At 44.0% G+C, this 16,497-nt stretch overlaps 1 protein-coding gene across 2 annotated transcripts in view; it reads left to right on the top strand.

The window, feature by feature from the left end:
* Positions 1-5,876: 5,876 nt before the first annotated feature.
* The window catches only part of agk (acylglycerol kinase), a 37,980-nt gene continuing 27,359 nt past the window's right edge, over positions 5,877-16,497 (top strand). For both annotated transcript variants that reach the window (XM_078220026.1, XM_078220025.1), the window contains exons 1-2: positions 5,877-6,079; positions 15,010-15,049. In XM_078220026.1, coding sequence (XP_078076152.1) covers positions 5,979-6,079; positions 15,010-15,049 — 141 coding nt within the window. In that variant the 5' untranslated portion in view covers positions 5,877-5,978. The remainder of the gene's footprint in view (positions 6,080-15,009; positions 15,050-16,497) is intronic.

Genomic DNA, 16,497 nt, shown 5'->3' with positions numbered 1-16,497 from the left:
CTATCAGTTTCTGCTCAGCGACTCTGCGCTGTCGTGTGTCGCGAAGGCCGCCTTGGAGAACGCTTACCCGAATATCAGAGGCCGAATGCCCGTGACCATTATTCATGTAAATTGAGTCTATGTCTTCATAAACTCTGTTTGTGAACAGAATTCCCACTCACCTGAAGAAGGGGCTTAGAGCTTCGAAAGCTTGTGTGGCTTTTGCTACCAAATAAATCTGTTGGACTTTAACCTGGTGTTGTTAAATTTCTTACAAGATCATTTAACACAGCACAGAGCTTGGTACTTTCTGGAATATTGATGTACCATGCAGTGCCTTTCTCCACAAGGCTGCTAGCAGAACTAACACGAACAGGATTTAACCAGAGTTACCAGCTTGGAACATGGAGGGAAATGCCATGATCAGCCAAGACTTAATAAGGTTTTGCAGGCTTTTGCATTCCATACCCAAAGAGTTTATCTTAATGTTCTCAGTGGAACAACAGAGGTTGAGGGACGACCTGATTGAGGTTTACAAGATTATGAGTGGCATGGACAGAGTGGATAGTCAGATGCTCTTTCCTAGGTATAAAAGTCAAGTACCAGGGGAAATAGGTTTAAGGTGTGTGGGGAAAAGTTTAGAGCAGATGTGTGAAGCATGTTTTTTATACAGAGGGTGGTGAATGTCTGCAACATGCTGCCCGGGGAGGTGTGGGAGCAGGTACTGTTGGGGCTTGAAAGATATTCGGACACAGCGTTCACAAGTGACCGATCCTTTATTGCCTTCTTATCGATAAGGAGAGCGGAACTGGAGAATTCCTAAGGCTGCTCTGCTCAATTGTGTATACAGTAAGAAGTCTCACAACACTAGGTTAAAGCAGACTCATTTGATGAAGGAGCAGCGCTCCGAAAGCTTGTGATACCAAATAAACCTATTGGACTTTAACCTGGTGTTGTGAGACTTCTTATTGTGCCCACCCCAGTCCAACGCCAGCATCTCCACATCATGGCTACCAATTGTGTACAGTCAGCTTTTTTTATAGGGCATTTCTTACAACTTCTAATAAATATAGTTGTTTCTAGTCATGCACACTGGTAAATTATTTACATACGATACAAAAAGATAGGCCCGAGACAATAACTGTTTAATCACGTCCTATCGGTAATGTCATAATCTTTGGTGATAGACAGGAGGAATGTCCATTCAGACAATGGTCACATAATCATATCTTTATTAGAGTTTTGGTGCTGTTAGCAAGGAAATTCAGCTGTGTCATGTTGATAGATATAATGAAACATCCACCTTTGTCTGCGCTATCTATTTCATGTATATGCAGAGACAGCCAGTCTTCAGTGAGGGTGCTGCTGATATGTTAATTTTCCTGGTCCCCTGGCCGACCCCTGCTAGCTCAGTCTCCTCTTCCACAGTAGATAACAGCAATTAAGGGGCATTTAGATGAATACATGAATAGGATGGGAATGGAAACATACGGACTTCGAAAATGCATACGGTTTTAGTTTAGGCAGGCATCATGATTGGCGCACGCTTGGAGGGCCGAAGGGCCTGTTCCTGTTCTTTGTTCTTTCTTTGTTACTATACTTCATTTATCTCCAGTGTAACTCCATTTAATAAAGCACAGCCAAACTTAGCAAAAGCATTTTATAATTAACAGCCTAATAAAGAAAAAAGTCATTGCTCCAAGCAAACAAAGCAAGTGTGTCTGCTGTGGTGCCAGCTTGGAGAGCTTTGTTTTTAAAAAATCCTTTCTGTTATTTGCTGCAGAATCCCCAGCCTCTGACCTGCTCTTGTAGCTACAGTTTTTATATGGCTGGTCCAGCTCAGTTTCTGATCAATGGTAACCCTTAGGATGTTGTTAGTGGGGGATTCAGAGAGGGTAATGCCATTGAATGCCAAGGGGAGATGATTGAGTTCTCTCTTGTTGGAGATGGTCATTGCCTGGCACTTATGTGACAGAAATGTAACTTGCCATATATCAGCCCAAGCCTGAATGTTGTCTCGGTCTTGCTGCAAATGGATACGGACTGATTCAGTATCTGAGGAGTTGCGAATGATGCTGAACATTGTGCAATCAGCAGTGAACACTCCACTTCTGACCTTCGATGGAGAAAAGGTCATTGATGAAGCAGCTGAAGAGAGTGGGCCGAGGACACTACCCTGAGGACCTCTTGTAGAGATGTCCTGAGACTGAGATGATGGAACTCCAAAAATCATAACCATATCTCTGCTGTGCTAGATATGACTCCAAACACTAGAGGGATTTCCTCCTGATTCTCATTGATGTCTGTTTTCCTCAGGCTCCTTGATGCTCGGCCAAATGCTGCCTTGATGTCAAGGGCAGTCACTCTCACCTTTCTTCTTGAATTCAGCACTTTTGTCTATGTTTGAACAGAAGCTGCAATGAGGAGCCAAGTGACCCTGGCACAACCCAAACTGAGTGTAATTGCTAAGTGCCGTTTGATAGCACAGTTGATGACTCTTTCCATCATTTTACTGAAGATCGAGCGTATTGGCCAGGTTGGATTTGTCCTGCTTTTTGGTGACAGGACATAGTTGGGCATTTTTCCACATTGCCAGTTAGTTGCCAGTGTTGTAACTATTTTGGAACAGCTTGGCTAGGGACATAGCTGGTTCTAGAGCAGAAGTCTTTGTTAGGAAATAGAAGTAGTTTTAAGTGAATTATATTTGTGTTGTGGGTGTTGAGAATAAACTATAGCTTTAAATCTAATTTATATTTCTGTATTTGGATGTTAACAAAGGGGGAGCCTGAGTTTTGGTTTCACTTTAGACTGATGCCAGCACATCTGTGGGTTTGTTTGTTCACGAAAGAGGTGGAATGTCTTGTGAAAAGGAAGAGGGAAGCTTATGTAGGGATGAGGAAACAAGGTTCAGATGGCTCGATTGAGGGTTACAAGTTAGCAAGGAATGAGCTGAAAAAGGGGCTTAGGAGAGCTAGGAGGGGACACGAGAAGTCCTTGGCGGGTCGGATCAAGGAAAACCCCAAGGCTTTTTACTCTTATGTGAGGAATAAAAGAATGACCAGGGTGAGGTTAGGGCCGGTCAAGGACAGTAGTGGGAACTTGTGTATGGAGTCAGTAGAGATAGGCGAGGTGATGAATGAATACTTTTCTCCAGTGTTCACCAAGGAGAGGGGCCATGTTTTTGAGGAAGAGAAGGTGTTACAGGCTAATAGGCTGGAGGAAATAGATGTTCGGAGGGAGGATGTCCTGGCAGTTTTGAATAAACTGAAGGTCGATAAGTCCCCTGGGCCTGATGAAATGTATCCTAGGATTCTTTGGGAGGCAAGGGATGAGATTGCAGAGCCTTTGGCTTTGATCTTTGGGTCCTCGCTGTCCACGGGGATGGTGCCAGAGGACTGGGGAATGGCGAATGTTGTTCCTCTGTTTAAGAAAGGGAATAGAAATGACCCTGGTAATTATAGACCGGTTAGTCTTACTTCGGTGGTTGGTAAATTGATGGAAAAGGTCCTTAGAGATGGGATTTACGACCATTTAGAAAGATGCGGATTAATCCGGGATAGTCAGCACGGATTCGTGAAGGGCAAGTCGTGCCTCACATATTTGATAGAATTTTTTGAGGAGTTAACTAAGTGTGTTGATGAAGGTAGGGCAGTTGATGTCATATACATGGATTTTAGTAAGGCATTTGATAAGGTCCCCCACGGTCGACTTATGATGAAAGTGAGGAGGTGTGGGATAGAGGGAAAGTTGGCCGATTGGATAGGTAACTGGCTGTCTGATCGAAGACAGAGGGTGGTGGTTGATGGAAAATTTTCGGATTGGAGGCAGGTTGCTAGCGGAGTGCCGCAGAGATCAGTGCTTGGTCCTCTGCTCTTTGTGATTTTTATTAATGACTTAGAGGAGGGGGCTGAAGGGTGGATCAGTAAATTTGCTGATGACACCAAGATTGGTGGAGTAGTGGATGAGGTGGAGGGCTGTTGTAGGCTGCAAAGAGACATAGATAGGATGCAAAGCTGGGCTGAAAAATGGCAAATGGAGTTTAACCCTGATAAATGTGAGGTGATTCATTTTGGTAGGACTAATTTAAATGTGGATTACAGGGTCAAAGGTAGGGTTCTGAAGACTGTGGAGGAACAGAGAGATCTTGGGGTTCATATCCACAGATCTCTAAAGGTTGCCACTCAAGTGGATAGAGCTGTGAAGAAGGCCTATAGTGTGTTAGCTTTTATTAACAGGGGGTTGGAGTTTAAGAGCCGTGGGGTTATGCTGCAACTGTACAGGACCTTGGTGAGACCACATTTGGAATATTGTGTGCCGTTCTGGTCACCTCACTATAAGAAGGACGTGGAAGCGCTGGAAAGAGTGCAGAGGAGATTTACCAGGATGCTGCCTGGTTTGGAGGGTAGGTCTTATGAGGAAAGGTTGAGGGAGCTAGGGCTGTTCTCTCTGGAGCGGAGGAGGCTGAGGGGAGACTTAATAGAGGTTTATAAAATGATGAAGGGGATAGATAGAGTGAACGTTCAAAGACTATTTCCTCGGGTGGATGGAGCTATTACAAGGGGGCATAACTATAGGGTTCGTGGTGGGAGATACAGGAAGGATATCAGAGGTCGGTTCTTTACGCAGAGAGTGGTTGGGGTGTGGAATGGACTGCCTGCAGTGATGGTGGAGTCAGACACTTTAGGAACATTTAAGCGGTTATTGGATAGGCACATGGAGCACACCAGGATGATAGGGAGTGGGATAGCTTGATCTTGGTTTCAGATAAAGCTCGGCACAACATCGTGGGCCGAAGGGCTTTTTTGTGCTGTTCTATGTTCTACCTACATCTTGAATGAGGTTTTAAAAGTAAAAAAAACTGTGCTGTTGCCTAGCAACAGGCAGCCCACAGACACAGGGAGAAACAGAAAAGTAGTTTTAGTTCAGTTAGAAGCAGGCGCCAGGATCTATAAAGCCATGTTCTATTCTGGAATCTGACTTATCCAGTAATAACATCAGCTGGGACCATAACATCTTCAATACTATTGCTGGGATTTTGTCAGGGCCTATAGCCTTTGCAGTATCCAATGCCTTGTGCCGTTTCTTGATAATGCACGGATTGAATCAAATTGGCTAGATTGGCATCTGGGTGATGCTGGGGACTCCAGGAGGAGGCTGAAATGGTTCATCCACTTGGCACCTCTATCTGAAGATGGTTGCAAATGCTTCAGCCTTCTCTTTTGCACTGATGCACTTGTTTCCCCCATTATTGAGGCTGGGGTTATGTGTGGAACCTCCCCCTCTAGTTAGCTGTTTAATTGTCCACCTTCATTCACAATTGCATGTGGCAGGACTGAAGAGGGTGGATCTGATCCATTGGTTGTGGGATTGCTTACTTCCTATTACATGCTGCTTACAGTGTTTGGCACACAGCTGAGGGGCAGGCAGTATGTGGTAATCAGCAAGAAGTACCTGAAAGTGGATGTTCTTTGTCCAGAAAACTGTAGTTTTGTTTGTGATAATAGAGGAATGTTGGATAACTTGAGCAAGATTAAATCTGCAGTAATTTGCTTTTATATATGACTTCCTCTTTGTTTTTCTCTCCAAGGAAGCTGCCAGACTGCTGAGTCTTTTCAGCATTTCTGTTTTTATTTATTATAGTTGTCTTTGATCTAAAAACAAACGTGATGATTCCTGTAAAGATATTGCATAAGGTTTTCAGGTGTACATTATGATGGCTCAAGATATTTAAATATTGTACTCATTTTTAAATAAATTCATGCTAGGCTGTGGGTTTGCAGTTAATCCATGGGTGAAATTATGGATGGTTTGATGCATTTTCTAATGGGCCAGGATTTGCTGTGGGATTGCTCTGTGGAACTGGGTGTAAAGCGGGTTGTTGTTCGCCGGACAGCTTTACACACGGACCCGGTATCCATGTGAACAGACGGAAGCTTCATTTCCGGAGTGGGATAAACCTGACTAATTCTGAGTGAAATTGGGCTTCTGGAGCCAGGAATATGGCAAAGCTGCTGAGGACTGTCCGGAATCACTGGAAGAAAACTGCGGCCGGGGTTTGCGCACTGAGCTGGGGAGTCAACTGGCTGCACAAGCGATATCGGTATTATAGCAGCAGCGATACAGAGTTAGCAGTGACCCTGTAACTGGGGAATCAGCGATACAGAGTTAGCAGTGACCCTGTATCTGGGATATCAGCGATACAGAGTTAGCAGTGACCCTGTAACTGGGGCAGCAGCAATACAGAGTGAGCAGTGACCCTGTATCTGGGATATCAGCGATACAGAGTGAGCAGTGACCCTGTATCTGGGGAATCAGCGATACAGAGTTAGCAGTGACCCTGTAACTGGGGAATCAGCGATACAGAGTTAGCAGTGACCCTGTAACTGGGGAATCAGCAATACAGAGTGAGCAGTGACCCTGTATCTGGGATATCAGCGATACAGAGTTAGCAGTGACCCTGTAACTGGGGCAGCAGCAATACAGAGTTAGCAGTGACCCTGTAACTGGGGAATCAGCGATACAGAGTTAGCAATGACCCTGTAACTGGGGAATCAGCAATACAGAGTTAGCAGTGACCCTGTAACTGGGGCAGCAGCAATACAGAGTGAGCAGTGACCCTGTATCTGGGATATCAGCGATACAGAGTTAGCAGTGACCCTGTAACTGGGGAATCAGCAATACAGAGTGAGCAGTGACCCTGTAACTGGGGAATCAGTGATACAGAGTTAGCAATGACCCTGTAACTGGGGAATCAGCGATACAGAGTTAGCAGTGACCCTGTAACTGGGGAATCAGCAATACAGAGTTAGCAGTGACCCTGTAACTGGGGAATCAGCAATACAGAGTTAGCAGTGACCCTGTAACTGGGGAATCAGTGATACAGAGTTAGCAGTGACCCTGTAACTGGGGAATCAGTGATACAGAGTTAGCAGTGACCCTGTAACTGGGGCAGCAGCAATACAGAGTTAGCAGTGACCCTGTAACTGGGGCAGCAGCAATACAGAGTTAGCAGTGACCCTGTAACTGGGGAATCAGTGATACAGAGTTAGCAGTGACCCTGTAACTGGGGAATCAGCGATACAGAGTTAGCAGTGACCCTGTAACTGGGGAATCAGTGATACAGAGTTAGCAGTGACCCTGTAACTGGGGAATCAGCGATACAGAGTTAGCAGTGACCCTGTAACTGGGGAATCAGCGATACAGAGTTAGCAGTGACCCTGTAACTGGGGAATCAGCGATACAGAGTTAGCAGTGACCCTGTAACTGGGGAATCAGCGATACAGAGTTAGCAGTGACCCTGTAACTGGGGAATCAGCAATACAGAGTTAGCAGTGACCCTGTAACTGGGGAATCAGTGATACAGAGTTAGCAGTGACCCTGTAACTGGGGAATCAGCAATACAGAGTTAGCAATGACCCTGTAACTGGGGAATCAGTGATACAGAGTTAGCAATGACCCTGTAACTGGGGAATCAGCGATACAGAGTTAGCAGTGACCCTGTAACTGGGGAATCAGCAATACAGAGTTAGCAGTGACCCTGTAACTGGGGAATCAGCAATACAGAGTTAGCAGTGACCCTGTAACTGGGGAATCAGTGATACAGAGTTAGCAGTGACCCTGTAACTGGGGAATCAGTGATACAGAGTTAGCAGTGACCCTGTAACTGGGGCAGCAGCAATACAGAGTTAGCAGTGACCCTGTAACTGGGGCAGCAGCAATACAGAGTTAGCAGTGACCCTGTAACTGGGGAATCAGTGATACAGAGTTAGCAGTGACCCTGTAACTGGGGAATCAGCGATACAGAGTTAGCAGTGACCCTGTAACTGGGGAATCAGTGATACAGAGTTAGCAGTGACCCTGTAACTGGGGAATCAGCGATACAGAGTTAGCAATGACCCTGTAACTGGGGAATCAGTGATACAGAGTTAGCAGTGACCCTGTAACTGGGGAATCAGTGATACAGAGTTAGCAGTGACCCTGTAACTGGGGAATCAGCGATACAGAGTTAGCAGTGACCCTGTAACTGGGGAATCAGCGATACAGAGTTAGCAGTGACCCTGTAACTGGGGAATCAGTGATACAGAGTTAGCAGTGACCCTGTAACTGGGGAATCAGCGATACAGAGTTAGCAGTGACCCTGTAACTGGGGAATCAGTGATACAGAGTTAGCAGTGACCCTGTAACTGGGGAATCAGCGATACAGAGTTAGCAATGACCCTGTAACTGGGGAATCAGTGATACAGAGTTAGCAGTGACCCTGTAACTGGGGAATCAGCGATACAGAGTTAGCAATGACCCTGTAACTGAGGATTCAGTGATACAGAGTTAGCAATGACCCTGTAACTGGGGAATCAGTGATACAGAGTTAGCAGTGACCCTGTAACTGGGGAATCAGTGATACAGAGTTAGCAATGACCCTGTAACTGGGGAATCAGTGATACAGAGTTAGCAGTGACCCTGTAACTGGGGAATCAGTGATACAGAGTTAGCAGTGACCCTGTAACTGGGGAATCAGTGATACAGAGTTAGCAGTGACCCTGTAACTGGGGAATCAGCAATACAGAGTTAGCAATGACCCTGTAACTGGGGAATCAGCAATACAGAGTTAGCAGTGACCCTGTCACTGGGGCAGCAGCAATACAGAGTTCGCAGTGACCCTGTCACTGGGGCAGCAGCAATACAGAGTTAGCAGTGACCCTGTCACTGGGGAATCAGCAATACAGAGTTCGCAGTGACCCTGTCACTGGGGCAGCAGCAATACAGAGTTAGCAGTGACCCTGTCACTGGGGAATCAGCAATACAGAGTTAGCAGTGACCCTGTAACTGGGGCAGCAGCAATACAGAGTTCGCAGTGACCCTGTCACTGGGGCAGCAGCAATACAGAGTTCGCAGTGACCCTGTCACTGGGGCAGCAGCAATACAGAGTTCGCAGTGACCCTGTCACTGGGGCAGCAGCAATACAGAGTTCGCAGTGACCCTGTAACTGGGGAATCAGCGATACAGAGTTAGCAAAGACCCTGTAACTGGGGAATCAGTGATACAGAGTTAGCAATGACCCTGTAACTGGGGCAGCAGCAATACACAGTTAGCAAAGACCCTGTATCTGGGATATCAGCGATACAGAGTTAGCAGTGACCCTGTAACTGGGAAATCAGCGATACAGAGTTAGCAGTGACCCTGTAACTGGGGAATCAGCAATACAGAGTTAGCAATGACCCTGTAACTGGGGAATCAGCGATACAGAGTCAGCAGTGACCCTGTAACTGGGGAATCAGCAATACAGAGTTAGCAATGACCCTGTAACTGGGGAATCAGCGATACAGAGTCAGCAGTGACCCTGTAACTGGGGAATCAGCGATACAGAGTTAGCAGTGACCCTGTAACTGGGGAATCAGCGATAGAGTTAGCAGTGACCCTGTAACTGGGGAATCAGCGATACAGAGTTAGCAGTGACCCTGTAACTGGGGAATCAGCAATACAGAGTTAGCAGTGACCCTGGGGAATCAGCAATACAGAGTTAGCAATGACCCTGTAAGTCGGGCAGCAGCAATACAGAGTTAGCAATGACCCTGTAAGTCGGGCAGCAGCAATACAGAGTTAGCAATAGAACATAGAAAAAATACAGCACAAACAGGCCCTTCGGCCCACAAGTTGTGCCGGTCATGTCCCTACCCACCTAGGCGATATATACGCTTACGTATAACCCTCAATCCTATTAAGTCCCATGTACTCATCTAGAAGTTTCTTAAAAGACCCTATCGAGTTTGCCTCCACCACCACTGACGGCAGCCGATTCCACTCACCCACCATCCTCTGAGTGGAAAAACCTACCCCTGACATCTCCTCTGTACCTACTCCCCAGCACCTTAAACCTGTGTCCTCTCGTAGCATCCATTTCAACCCTGGGAAAAAGCCTCCGATCTATACCTCTCAACATCTTGTACACCTCTATCAGGTCACCTCTCGTCCATCGTCTCTCCAAAGGAGAAAAGACAGAGCTCCCTCAGCCTATCCTCATAAGGCATGCCAACCAATCCAGGCAACATCCTTGTAAATCTTCTCTGCACCCTTTCAATCATTTCCACATCCCTCCTGTAATGAGGCGACCAAAACTGAGCACAGTACTCCAAGTGGGGTCTGACGAGGGTCTTATAAAGCTGCATCATTATCTCCCGACTCCTAAACTCAATCCCTCGATTGATGAAGACCAGCACACCATACGCCTTCTTAACCATCTCCTCTACCTGCGAGGCCGATTTAAGAATCCTATGGACCCAGACCCCAAGGTCCTTCTGATCCTCTACACTGCTAAGAGTCTTACCCTTGATATTATACTCCTTCATCCCATTTGACCTGCCAAAATGGACCACTACACATTTATCCGGGTTGAAGTCCGTCTGCCATTTCTCCGCCCAGTCTTGCATCCTATCTATGTCACGCTGCAGCTTCTGACATCCCTCCAACCTATCCACAACACCACCAACCTTCGTGTCATCGGCAAACTTACCAACCCATCCCTCCACTTCCTCATCCAGGTCATTTATGAAAATGACAAACAGCAAAGGTCCCAGAACAGATCCCTGGGGCACTCCACTGGTGACCGACCTCCATTCGGAAAAAGGCCCGTCTACAACCACTCTCTGCCTCCTGCAGGCAAGTCAGTTCTGAATCCACAAGGCAACAGCCCCTTGGATCCCATGCTCTCCCACTTTCTCGAGAAGTCTTGTAACTGGGGAATCAGCGATACAGAGTTAGCAGTGACCCTGTAACCGGGGAATCAGCGACACAGAGTTAGCAATGATCCTATAACTGGGATATGAACAGTACAGAGTTAGAAATGATCCTGTAACTGGGGCAGCAGCAATTCAGAATTAGCAATGACCCTGTAACTGGGGTGTCAGCAATACAGAGTTAGCAATGACCCTGTAAGTAGGGGAGAAGCAATACTGAGAGCTCAAATGATCCTTTAACTGGTGGTAATTTGCCACAAATCATAACAAGCAGGTATAGACCGGAATGTAGCCAGTTGACACGTTGTCTTTTGTGGTGGTCTGGTAATTTGCTCAGGGTTGCAGCGTGGGACAGTGATTTGGCCGAGGTGCATGTTTACATGGAAGAATATTGTGAAGAGGTTGCTGCTTTAAGTTCCCTGAGACAATCAGTGTTTGGGAATGGACAAAGGAGATACAGGAAACACAATAGGCTTTTCAGCCTGTTCTGTCATTCAATTAAAGGCTCAATGCTTTAACTCCACTTACTTAACTTTGATCAAATAAACCTTACTCTTACCAATTGACCTTAATCTTCAAAGTTTCATTTGAATCCATGGCCTTTTGGAGGAGAAAATTCCATAAGTTCCACCACGTTTTGTGTTTAAAAGTGCTTTCCAATTTAATTCTTTAACAGTTAGTTGTGATTTTAAGAATTGCCCCCTTCTGGCTTCCCCATCCAACCAGAGGGAACACCTTCTTTACATTGTCTCTGTTTATTGAGTTTTTTTCATTTTAAATGTGTCAATCAAATCACCCTCAACCTTCAAAAGTGAAGAGGATATTACCCAAGTTTATCCTCATTTAAATCTATAAAATCTGGAATTATGGTATATTTGCACTGGAGCCAATCCAAGGCCATAGAATCCCTACAGTGCAGAAGGAGGCCATTCTGCCCATTGAGTCTGCACCAACCACAATCCCACTCAGGCCCTATTCCTGTAACCCCTCATATTTACCCTGCTAACCCCCCTGACACTGCTAAACCCCCCCTTCTCCGGTTTCCTCCCACAGTCCAAAGATGTGCGGGTTAGGTGGATTTGCCATGCTAAATTGCCCCTTAGTGTCAGGGGGACAGTTATGGTAAATGCATGGGGATAGGGCCTGGGTGGCATTGTGGTCAGTGCAGAACTCAATGAACCAAATAGCTTCCTTCTGCACTGTAGGATTCTATAACTGAAGCCTTCATTCTTAGCCCTTATCCGTGTTCTTTCTAAGGCTGTTACGTTTTTTTCTAAAATGTGGTGCCAGAATTGTCCACAGTATTCCAGAGGAGGCCTAACCAATGATTTGTCAAGTTCTAGCACAATCACTTTGCTTTTATATTTTATGTCTCTATATTTATAAACCCGTACAATGTTTTTAACTGCATTTCAATTTGTTCTCCAACCTTGGAGGGTTTATGTATTTGGGCACCAAGGTTTTTCTGCTTGCCTATGCTTTTTAAAATTCAGCCATTTATAGTATATTAGTTTTCCATGTTTGTCCTCCCAAAATGAATCGCTTCACACTTCTCTACAGTGACCTCCATCCAACATGATGCAGCTCATTTCACTTTCACGTCAGTTGTCCTGAAGTCTCTAACTATCATTACTCTCTACTATGTTCCAAGTTTTGTATAATTTGCAAATTGTATAATGTTCTTCCGTGCATCCGAGGTTAGGTTGTTTATTAAAATTTAAGAGCAATGAACCCAAAACTGACTTTTGGGGAACACATGTTGATTTTGCCTGATTGTATTGAGATTTTGTAAATGCCCTCCTTAATAATAAATTCTAACATTTTCCTTGTGTTAAACTAACTGGCCTGTAGTTTCCTGACACCTGGCTACCTCTTATCCTGAATAGAGGAGTCACATTAGTTATTTCCAATCTAATGGGACCTTTCCAGAATCTAGGGAATATCGGAAAATTAAAACCAATGCACCTACCATCTCATCAGCCCCTTATTTTACGATCCTAGGATGAAGTCCATCAGGACCTGGGGTGTTTCAGCTTTTACTTCTAATAATTTTCTAAATACTCTTTCCCTGGTGATTATGGCTGTTTCAAGTTCCTCCCTTTCACCTCCTGCTGCACACTTATTTCTGAGATGTTATTTGTAGCCTGTACAATAAAGACATACAAAACATCTGTTCAATTAATCTACCATTTCCTTATTTTCCATTATTAATTCCCCAGACTCGCTCTGTAGAGGACCACTTTACACTGACACCAAATTCCTCTCCAAATCCCACACCATCCCTTAAATACCCGTAGAAACTCTTTACTATCTATTTATATATTTATAGCTAGCTTTCTCTTGTACTCTAATTTCTCCCTTTTTTTAAATTAAATCATCCCTTGCTGTGTTTTACATTCTGTCCAATCTTCTAAACTGCCACTATTCTTTATGGAATTGTGTGATCTTTCTTTCGATAATGTGACACTTATAATTTACAGTGCAAAATTAATGTTACTGGATCAGTGTTGAAATGTTACTTTACTCCTTGGCTCCTGAATTAAGGCAAATTTTCAAGAAGTCTTTGATAAGGTGTCCCATAATAGACTAATGAATAAGGTTAAAGAATGTGGTGTCAGAGGACAAGTGGCAGGATGGACTGCTAGTTGAATTCAAAGAAAGAAGGCAGCCAGTGGGTGTAGAGGGTAATTATTTATAGCGGCAGAAGGTGGGAATGGTGTTTCACAAGGATTAATGCTGGACCATTACTGTTCACAATTTTCATTAATGATTTGGACTTTGGAATCAAAAATAGGATTTCTAAATTTGTGGGTGACACTAAATTGCAGGGGGACCGGGGGAGATAGTCAATACTGAGGAAGTCTGCAACAAAGGACAGGAAGAATTTAATAAACTTGCAGAATGGGCAAATAATTAGTGAATGAAGTACAATACAGATAAATGTGAGGTAGTACATTTTGTTAAGAAATAGGGAGGTCACTTACTACTTGGAAGGTGCAAGTCTCGGTGGGGTAGAGGAACGAAGGAATCTCATCCAAAGTTCTGCTACAGATTAGCGAGGCTATTATTTTTTTTAAAAAGCAAACCAAACACCACTATTTTTTCTGGGATAGAATTGAAAATCAGGCAATATGTGATAAGCCTTTGTTAGATCACACTTAAGAGTACTGCATGCAATTCTGGTCACCCTATCATAAAAAGAGATCTAGAGGCACTGGAAAGGGTGCAGTAAAGATTTATAAGGATTATACCAGAAACAAGTGGGTATATATATATATATTAGGAGAGGGTTGACAGACTGGATCTTGAAAAAATAAGTTTGAAGGGTAACCTAATAGAGGTCTTTAAAATTATGAAAGGTTTTGATACGGAGAGAAGTTGTGGGGAAGAACACAACCAGAGGCCATCAATCTAAGATAGTCACCAAACAATCCAATACAGAACATTTACCCAAAGTGTGATGAAAATGTGGAACTCGCTCTCAGAGGGAGTGATTGAAGCGTATAGTATTAATGCATTTAAAGAGAAGCTGGGCAAACATAAGAACTAGGAGCAGGAGTAGGAAATTCAGCCTCTTGAGCCTGCTCTGCCATTCAATACGATCATTACTAATTCAAAATCTGTTTATCTCCTCAAATTTACTCAATGTCCCGGCATCCAGCGCACTGTGGGGTTGTGAATTCCACGGGCAGAATATTCCCATCCAGCCACCACGGGAATCGTAGAGGGGGGGAACATGCAAAGGTGTGTTGACCTCTAGTGGAAATTTCCATCCTTGGGGTGAGCACGGCCGGAAAATCCCGCCCCACAGGTTCACGAACCTTTGAAAGAAGTAGTTTCTCCTCATCTCTGTTTTAAATCTGCTACCCTTATCCTAAAACTATGACCTCTTGTTCTAGATTGTCTCAATGGTAGATTTAGATGAAAGAAGATGGGAGGAGGCTCAAGTGGAGCATAAACACCAGCATGGACTGTTCCTATGCATGTATCTTGTAATCCTATATTAGTTACTGCAGGTATCAAGGTTATTGTGATTGCTGATGCAGAGCTATTTTCTTGTGTGTAATGTTGCATTCTCAAGAAGGCATTGTGATAGAAATGAACAAAGTTAATTAAGAAAACGAATTCATTTTGGTCAAAGAAAAAAATCCAAGTGACATTAGAATGAGATATGAAGTCTGGTGGGGCTATTTCACCGAGCAGTCACTCCTTTGTTAAAGTTCATTCTTAATAATCTTTACAGTAAGAATGTCTGCAGTTCCATATGGTGTCTTGACATATCTTTCTATGTATGATTCAGGGACAATCTCTTGCGCAGGGCAGCCTGTCAGGAAGCACAGGTAAGGCAAACTCGAATCATTGGGCATCTTCTTGTTAGCCGCTGTAATTAACCCAAATCCTCTTTGCAATCACGGAGGCATTAGGGCAAACGTTCTGGATATAAACCTGGCGTTGCGATGGTGCAGCTGCTATAGAGACTGCCCAAATTATTGTTTGCAATCTTCCCCAATGGATGTTGTGTGGCTTCTATTACAGGCCTCCAGCATTGTAGGATTTTATGATTCTATATGGCTGTGTCAGCACCACAAACATGGCATTTCCAGGAATGTTTCAGTAGCTTTCTGTACATTTCCATAAGCTTTAAGCTGAGAAAATTGACGGGGCTGCTATCTGTGAGTATAGAACAGGCAGCATTTTGTTAGTCTGACATTGGCGTGTAGACTTGTTTTTCTATGGCACTGTATCTTGGGATTACCAGTGGCTTGGAAGGCCTGCAGAGTTTTTCTCGAGTCCTGGGACTTAGCGGTCTGGAGTGACAGTTGAGTCTAAATATTTAGAGTGTTCTGCTGGCTCCAGTTGGGGTCTTTAGGATGTCTCGGAACTAAAAACATGCATTTAATTTCAATGCTGATTTGTTTTGTGTTAAATGCTAATTTTAACACTTCCAGGCATTCTAGTTCCACCTGACCTCAGTGCACCACTGTTGTTATCCTATATGTAAACACGTGCAGGATGTTGCATTTTTATAAAGTACATTGTGCTTCTAGGTTCTATGTTTCTTCAACTATTGTAAACCTCGTCTAACATTCCTCTTCTGTGACATGTATAGAACACCGGCTACCCTTATTGTGGCAGCTGTTGATCATAATGGAAACTTAAACCCTGAAAGTTAAATTAAAGTAAGCTGCTCATTTGTGATGTTTAAACTTTGAAAACATTATCAAGGCTATAACTTGCTTTATGAGTTGATATAACTGTTATCCTAATTTTGAGGGTTTTTTTTTTAACTTGAGAGGTTTGCTGACTTTGCTAATATAAATTCCAAGTGCCTCATCCTCAATCAAGGGATTGGGCACTTTTCCTAAACATAATTTTTAATAAATAAAACAGTACGAGTTAAATTTAAGTTTACTGGTTAGAATCGCAACTTGCATTGCTGGATGCATTTTGTGGTTGCTTTTGTGAAGAAGTGTATTATTAATGGAACATTTTTTAACTTCATTATCAACATTAAGCACTTGCATGTCAGGCGAGACTGGGTTGGATGTAGAGTAAAACTCCCAGTAGATTTCCCACCAAATCATTTCACTGTCAGGCGCAGTATGTGTCAGATGCTGAGTGAAAGTGCTTTGAGTATAACTCAAGAACATAAATCTCAATTCCAGCCACAGAATAGAACCCCCAGCACTCCCAGTGTATAACTTCTATTTCCCAATTCAATTATGTATAGACTTCTCTTATGCAGGACTGATATTTTTTGGGTGGATGTATGCAGTGAAGCATATGA

Source organism: Mustelus asterias, chromosome 9 (genome assembly GCF_964213995.1).
Source record: "Mustelus asterias chromosome 9, sMusAst1.hap1.1, whole genome shotgun sequence".
NCBI lineage: Eukaryota > Metazoa > Chordata > Chondrichthyes > Carcharhiniformes > Triakidae > Mustelus > Mustelus asterias.
This window is presented reverse-complemented; position numbering and strand designations above follow the sequence as displayed.